Raw genomic sequence first — 8,038 nt, forward strand, 5'->3', positions numbered from 1 at the left:
CCACCCTTCTCATTTTCCTGTTCACTAATTTATATGCATTTGTGTGTCCGTGTATGTATGTATGTGGGTGTGTGTGTACATACGGCTACGTAGGTCAGTTGTAAGGATGTGCTTGGCTGCAATGAGCAGTTCCTTGCGGAGGTGAGCAGTCTCAGAGGGGCAGTTGGTCAGCAGCTGCAGCATGCCCTTTACCATCTGCTGAGAGTATTTCCCTACCAGGTCCTGATAGGATATGCACACATACACACACACACACACACACACACAACATATTATTAACAGCACAATTAATTCTTAAAATCACCGTCAACTGAGGCAAGCTATGTTCGACAAAAATAATTACCATACAAGTCAATACTAATACAAGTCAAATGTTTGAGCGAGTATTCAGTTTTTTTCAATTTGATATCTTTTAATTTAATTTGGACAGGCAGGGTGTCTGTAACAGCCAAAACAACAGTTCACTAAATCCCCTATTAGAATTCTTCTTTTTATGGTATTATCAGTGTTTTTTGATGTTTGTGCCAATTGCCTGAGTTTCTACTGTCTTTAACACTGTTGCTGATAATGTCTGCACACAGTCAGTGTAGCAGGGGATTGCTTCAGAGGAAGCTATTTGTACCATTCACTTTAGTTCAGTGTGCAAAAACTAAATATGAAGTAAAGTAAATGCAAAAGTCTTAATTTAATTTTTCAAAGTGTCTGTTTTATCTTTATTCTCGCAAGCTTCGGTGTCCTCATATCAGTGAGCACATTATGTTACACTCTGCTTCCTGCCAATCACCTGACACCCACAAAAAGAATTGATATTCAGAAAAATATCCTTCAAAACATGTCTGTTTTACTACATCTCTATGTTCTGCAAATATTTGCTACTAGATAATGTGAGGCCAAGTTTGACAAGAGGATATATTTTAAAGCAATCAAACAGGTGTACCTGGTAGATTCGGATGATGTAGGCTAGAAATGACAGAGTCTTAATCTGCGCAGCAATGAAGTCGGCATACAACTCCTTGTTATAAAGCTTGTGTTGCCTGCAAAGGAAACAGCACGATTTACATAAAAAAGACATTTGGCTCCATCAAAGACATTAATGATGTTGTATACCTGCAGTAGGTGGCAATTACAGAGGTTGAAATTGTGGGGCTACATATGGGACTCAATTCTACATGGTTGACTTGTTTGTCTGCGTCACAGCTGTTACTGCGCGTCAGGAAGAAAACTCTCTCTATATACCTGCCAGAGACCGCTGAGGTATTTTTTCTAAATTAACTCTGCTCCATTTCCTTTCTGTTCCGAATGCTTAACACAAGCCTCTTCCTACCCTGAGAGGTTTCACCTCCTGCTAAGCCAATTTCTACAATTTTAACTTCCCCAAAATGGATTTTAACTCCGGGTTTGGCAGGCAAAGTGCCGGGCAACAGCATCAACAAACTGAGTGCTAGGGAGGAAGATGGGGAGGAGAGAAAAAAATTCATTCTCTTAAACTTGCCCAAACTCATTTTGAGAGCTGTAAAGTGAAAATGAAATTTGTTAAAGGCACACACAAACTCCTAGCTCAGACAAAGCCCACATACAAGCGTGCACATACACACAAACAGCTTACCTGGCCTGTGGAGACACCTGGAGCATAATGGTGTTCATGATGAGGGGTACAAATTCTGACACCACATTGTGAATGTTCAGCTTGTATAGCTGAGGGGACAGAGAGAACACACAGTCTCAGTTAATGAAAAACTGACCTCATTTAAATACACACTTATTATTACAGCTGAAGTGATTCTTTCCAAAACCTTTTTAAGATGTATTTTTGGGGGAGTGCACTAAAACTCCCATGACTCCAATTATCAAAAAAAGCAGATGAGCCAATTTAGTTAGCCGTGTCAAAATCTTTAAAATAAATGTCAACTTATCTTCCAACCCTAAAACCCTTCAAGTTAAATGTTGTTTTTTTGTTTACTTTGCATGTAAAGTGAAATGTTTTAAGGCAAAAAGCACATTTCTTGCCATTACGTATTCCTTTTTGCTGTAATTCAACTGTCCTACCAAGGGTTACTGTGTGATGGTTATATTTAGAGAAGTTCAGGAGTGTCTCACAAACCTGATACATCAGCACCACTATGATGGGAAGCTCTGCCAGCACCTTGAGAGACAAGGACCCCCGTGGGATGATGGTGTGCTAGAGGCAGAGACAAAGTGAGAAACACAATGAGGATGAAAACTGGATGACGTAAAAGCTGGATACTTGCCACACCCTTCTACAGCTGACATAGCGATTCTGACAGATATACCACTGCACAACAAAGACACTTCTGCGCACTGTCTTCTACACCTGCAATAATGAGAAATTTATTGGGAACAATGTTTTGGCACAAACACTTCCATCAGGTTATTCTAGAAAATGTTGTTTAGAAAATAACCTGACAAATGTCTCTGTATGGAAAGGTTGTTCCCAGTAAATTTCAGATAACTCCAAGTGTAGAAGACAAAGTGCAAGAGGTCTTTGTTAGGTATTTAAAAGTGTTGCTTTTAGATGTACCATTGCCCTAGTAAACAAAAGCTAAATAAAGTCAAGTTTAGAGGAGTGGACTTCTGAACACAAGTTTGCTGGCTTAAATCATTCTTGCCAAACCTCCCATTTTTTCAGTGAGACTTCTGTTTTTCACAAAGCTGCAGTATTTCTTCCTATTCATGACAAATTTTCACACCTTTTCCCCCATTATTACAGCCTGTTTCTGGCACTGTACAGAGTGTATAAGCCCTATGACTCTAAAGGTGTACTGTTTCCTACACACTGGCGCTTCCCCCTCCAACCCCAGGGCTCGAAAGGGGAAATCATCAGGCCCACATGAGTCGGGCATGGCATCAGGGTTGGGGGAAACCCAGCTTGCCCTCCTCCGCCAAGGCGGGGTACCCAGCTGTTTTCCACAGACCATGAGCCTCCCGTTCTGCCTCACTTAGGCATCCAGGACCCCAGAGGTGTGAGGGCCAGGGAGGACAGCCAGCTTTGAGTCCCTGCCGTGAGTCAAACCTGCAGCCTGGCCCCTCTCCCTCCTCCTGGTACTCGGCTGGAGTACTAGAGTCATAAACTAAAAACTAAACTGAATTAAATGATTGAACATAAAAAAACATGATGCAGTGTATTTATTTTTTTGTTCTTTTCATTCTTTGCAAGTCATACGAATGTCTAGAAAGTTTTCAGGGGGAACATCCGACCCCCGGGCTTTGATTTCAAAATCCTCCCTATCTTTGAGTTCTCAAGGTTGGCAAGTACACTTTAAATCCACATCAGTTCTTCTTGTACATTCTCCATTACAAAATGTTACACTTCAAGATTCTTTCCTTGCTGTAAGATTATGTTTTCAGTACAGTCTTTGAAAAATAAAGACCGAAATTCATCTTAAGGAAATTAATCATATAATAAAACTAAGAAACTGTCAATGAGACAAAATTCAGATCAGCTTCGTATTAAACCGACAAGAGGGCGCATGCTATAAAACTTCAGTTTGAAAATGTGTGCTGAGAGAGCGTATCAAGTACTTTTTAATGTATGTTCTCTCTGAGTCAGTAAGAGGGCAGTTTTGTGGTTTCCCCTATTAGTGTGCCAACACTGCCATCCTGTGGCTACAGACAGTACTGTATAAGTATGCAGTATGGAGATTAACGGTTGGTTAGCTTACTGTCCGTGTCTCGCTGTCTTCCCTCTCTGGTGCAGTCTTGACCAGTACCGATGTGATCATCCCAACCATTTCTGGGGAGGGAACAGTGTTCTCTGCTATCACCTGTGGGTTCTCAAAGTACCTGGCCTGGTGGGAGCACAAAGAGACGGTGGTTAGAGAGAACACAGACACAGGTGGAAAGGAAGAAAGAAACATGAGGGGAAGACAGTGGCAAGTTACCCAGTGCTTCCGTTAAAAATATAATCAAATCAGAAGCAACCACAACTTCACTGAAAGCAGAGCCACCTGCTGTGAAGGCTGTACTTACAACAACTTTCGGAAGGTCTTTGTAGATCTGCTTCACAAAGTCCAGAAAGTGATGAATCTGAAAGGAGAAGATTATGGAAAACATGTTAATCCACGACTTCAAGAAAATGTTCACATGTTCCTTTTATTTTTCATAAAGAAAAATAAGATATCAATAATTCTTTGTTGTATTTTTCCTGCTTAAGAGAAGCTGAAAAATTCTGTCTACAACAGTATTTTATTGCCTTTATTGTTTTTCAATCAGGTCTTGGTCAACAGAAAATGTTAACTGATCACTCATTCTTTCATGTTTATGTTTTACTGCTGTGAATGAGGTATTAGTCATTAGTTATAACTGTGTAATGATAATCACATCCCTGACATCACAGGATTACTAACAAATATGCTTTTATCTTTATAAGAACTAGACAACAAAACATCGCTCTGCAAGTTTCAAAACAATATTTCGCGACTCAATTCTTTTTCAAGCAATAAGGCTGAGATTCTCACCTCCTGAGAGATTGGTGGCCGGAACTGTTTGTGCAGCTCAATAATAATGCGTAGGCAAATCAGCACATTTTCCTCACTTTCAATCTGTGACAACAAAAAAAGAACAAAGATGAATGTGAAATGAAATAACTGCAGAATATTTCTTTTGTCCACTATCCACAGTGTCAATCATTTTCACTGTTTTCCAATCCGCTGTAGAAACAAAGCCTACTCGTTTAATTAATTCTTTGTAAAATATTTACTAAACAACAAAACTATGACTACCACAGACATGTAGCAGCTTTTCATTAATATTAATTTTCCAGCACTTTGGAAACTGATCAGCTGTGAGACAGTACGGAAAATCAACTACAAGCTGTAAAAGACAGTTTTATAGTAACTGAATACTGCAAAATGACAAAATGTAACATCTTCTGTTGTAAGAGAACAGGACTCTTACCTCAAGGAAGCGGAACATTACGGACAGGATGTTCTTGGTGTGTGGACGAAGGTGTTCATTTGTTGGTATGCGGTGAATGATTTCCAGGACCAGCTTCCTCAGTTGCTGAAAAAGAAGATGTTAATTATACCACTGGGGCACATCATGAATTAATGATACTTGTTACCTGGAGAGGTTGGAAGGAGATATAAACTTCTTCCCAGTTTCAAAACCAAAGTCAGACTCTGAAAAATGTAGAGTTAGCTAGCTAGACAGCTACCGAAGGTCTGGCCAGCTGGATGTACACACATGCTTTTGCTTTTTAATGATTATAACACTGAATAAAGGCCTATCCTGCTCTTACAGGAACAGTCCAGGGAAACTTTGTTATTATTCAAGCAGCTGCGTGTCATCACAGAGTGCGCAGATGAACAGTGTTTGGCTTTTCCCGAAGCTCCCTACCCATCTGGCAGCTGGCGGCACACCAAACATCATTCATCTTCACACACAGCTGGCTGAATATTGGCAAAGTTTCCCCTTATATTCATTGTCTTCTGTCTCGATTGCTTGTGATGTGGACAGACCATCGCAAAGGGCCGGGACTTAGTGAAGGGTCAATTATCATTATTATTGAGGATAGTGTCTGCGACCAAATCAGTTTTCTGCTAGACTAGATTTCTGTTGGTACAGTTTTTGAACATAGATTAAAATTGGTGAGCATAGGAAGGAACCCAAACTGTTGTGTTTGGTAACATACCTGTGTAGGTTTTTCTTGTAGGAACTGCACCTCTCCATCCTGAAGGAACGTGAGGAAGCGAGGAATGATGTGTTCCAAGAAGGTGGAGTACTGAGGCGACGAAGTCACATTCTGAAATTGAAAGTCCAAGATGTCTTACGTCATGTAGTAACTTGTATATCCCGCATTCATGTTTCAGTGGTATGAGTATTTAGTCAAAGATTTTTCTTTGTTGCTGCAGACTCATTTAATTAAAAAAATAGTGCATTTTCCCTCAGTTCAGTTACAACTCAAAAGGTCCTGAGAAAATTAAACTTTTCTGGAACCTCTAAAACTTCTTAAAATCCATCATAATACATCAAAAGAGACAATGAAAATCAATCCCCTCCTGCACACACTGAGAACATTCATCAAACTTACCTCAAAGTTCTCGCTGACCTCCTGCATCATCTTCAGCTTAGTTTCATCAGCTGGAAGTTGAAGGACAGAATGTCGCCATTAATCACACTGGCTAATGATACAGTTCCACTTTTCATGGCCGTCTCAATGTGCTCAGCAGGGACTCTCAGATCTTATCAGTTTTACTTTCAGCGTCCAGGTTGTTCAAAAGGTACATTAAGAATCACACTCACACAACAACACTCACACAGACAAGCACTCACCCAGACACACGTACCTTTGACTGGACTAAAGCATATCGCTCTCATCACATCGCCCATGCTAAGCCCAAGTGCCTCTACTAAACCATAATTTATTTTACTGATACTGAGAAAAAAAAGTAAGTACTAACAAAAAAGTTCAATGAAATAAGAAGGGGCATACAATTTATTAACAAATCTGTATGACAAAAGTGTTTCTAACTTTAATTATTGAAGTTCCAAATGAGTAATATTACAAAATACTTTACCTTTTTTTTTTTTTTTTTTAACAAGAATAGCAACATTCATTCTTACATGAAGTCCTATTGTAAAAGCATCTTCTTACTCCTCTTTTTAATTGCCAAATGTCTAAGCATTTAAATTAATGCAAATTTTACCCAAATGAAAAAAGATAAATTCACACTAATCCATCCTGCATCTAAGCACCTGCTCATGCCTCTAGATTACTGCAGGTTAAACATATTACTGCAGGTGCTGGATTATTGTTGGATGACACTTCTTGGGTTAATAACAAATTCATGAGAACGTGCATCCATATTATGACTTACATAAAATAACAAGTAATTTAAGTAAATCTGTACTTTAAATGCTATTAAATGTTGGTAGGCTTTTCAAACTGCAAGATATTCAGGCCTGCCATTTTCAGGCATCTGGTATAACTCCTGATTAGCAGTAAACTGCAAGGCCTACGAACTTACGTGTGTTAGCATCTGTGAGTGCTGCCACAAACTGCAGGTACTTCTTCATAAGTGTGGTCTGGTCCACCACAGTGGGGCTGGGCGCAGGCACAAAGGCCATGGTGGTAGATGGAACAGACCAGGCAGCTGAGGGGAAAGGGGGCAGACGGTAGTCTGCTCTGCACAGATCTCAGTGTGGTCTCATGTAAGCTACAGACATCATAGGAAAAGATAGCGTAGTTGTTAATCTAAATGAAGATACTAATGTTATATTTGCTGAACATTTTTGGCAAAAATCAGCGTTGCTACGGGAAAACAGTAACTTTAACTTAGACCGGTGACCGATAACAGATCCACAAACATGCCTCTCAACGGGCGCACAGTGATGACATCACTGCAAGCGCCGGCTAGCACAATTTCCGTATACTCCGACAGTGTTTGTGAATTAAAAAAACCGTATTTTCGGCGTCAAAGTGGAAAACTTCCCGTTTTAAAGATACGTTACACACTTATGCATCTGCTCAATAAAGCCACAAAAGCCACATATAATATTAATTTTGCAGAAGACGTTAGCAGCCGTTAGCTAATAAGCTAGCTTTCCAAAAGAAAGAAAGCGCTCGCGCATCCCCAAGCGTCAAACTCAAACTTTAAGAGAAAATAAACGCTAGCCAAGAGAAGAAAGCACATGTTCTCAGACAGGAGACAGTTTAAAGTTATTATAATACAGCAGGGTGTAGATAACACCCACAATTTCTCCAAAGTTTAAGAAAGAGCGGACCGTTTGCACTCACCCAGCACCACAGACAGGAAGCCGTCGCTCCGTAACCGCCGCGCTCGCGTTGCTCAGAGCTTGCGACTCGCAAGGATGTGTGATATCCCTCCGCCTAATCCGTATCGTATATGAATGTATGCGTACAGTGTAATAATGTTTGATTAACAAAACTAGATGCCTAGAAGCGGTGCAGCCAATGTTTACGTCTGTATATTTTTTTTATTAGTCAAAATGTTTTATTCTAGTACGAGCGGAACGATACACTGTAAAGCAGTGGTTATAAGACCATCGTTTTCGATGG

At 40.1% G+C, this 8,038-nt stretch overlaps 1 protein-coding gene across 1 annotated transcript in view; it reads right to left on the reverse strand.

The window, feature by feature from the left end:
* The window catches only part of LOC125880294 (transformation/transcription domain-associated protein), a 97,994-nt gene extending 90,174 nt beyond the window's left edge, over positions 1-7,820 (reverse strand). The window contains exons 1-12 of the mRNA XM_049562597.1: positions 7,757-7,820; positions 6,987-7,175; positions 6,050-6,099; positions 5,651-5,761; positions 4,915-5,019; positions 4,476-4,559; positions 3,988-4,044; positions 3,681-3,806; positions 2,102-2,179; positions 1,607-1,695; positions 938-1,034; positions 84-222 (exon numbers count right to left, since the gene is read on the reverse strand). Coding sequence (XP_049418554.1) covers positions 84-222; positions 938-1,034; positions 1,607-1,695; positions 2,102-2,179; positions 3,681-3,806; positions 3,988-4,044; positions 4,476-4,559; positions 4,915-5,019; positions 5,651-5,761; positions 6,050-6,099; positions 6,987-7,086 — 1,036 coding nt within the window. The 5' untranslated portion in view covers positions 7,087-7,175; positions 7,757-7,820. The remainder of the gene's footprint in view (positions 1-83; positions 223-937; positions 1,035-1,606; positions 1,696-2,101; positions 2,180-3,680; positions 3,807-3,987; positions 4,045-4,475; positions 4,560-4,914; positions 5,020-5,650; positions 5,762-6,049; positions 6,100-6,986; positions 7,176-7,756) is intronic.
* Between the last annotated feature and the right edge of the window lie 218 nt (positions 7,821-8,038).

This window comes from Epinephelus fuscoguttatus, linkage group LG20 (assembly GCF_011397635.1).
Source record: "Epinephelus fuscoguttatus linkage group LG20, E.fuscoguttatus.final_Chr_v1".
Lineage (NCBI taxonomy): Eukaryota > Metazoa > Chordata > Actinopteri > Perciformes > Serranidae > Epinephelus > Epinephelus fuscoguttatus.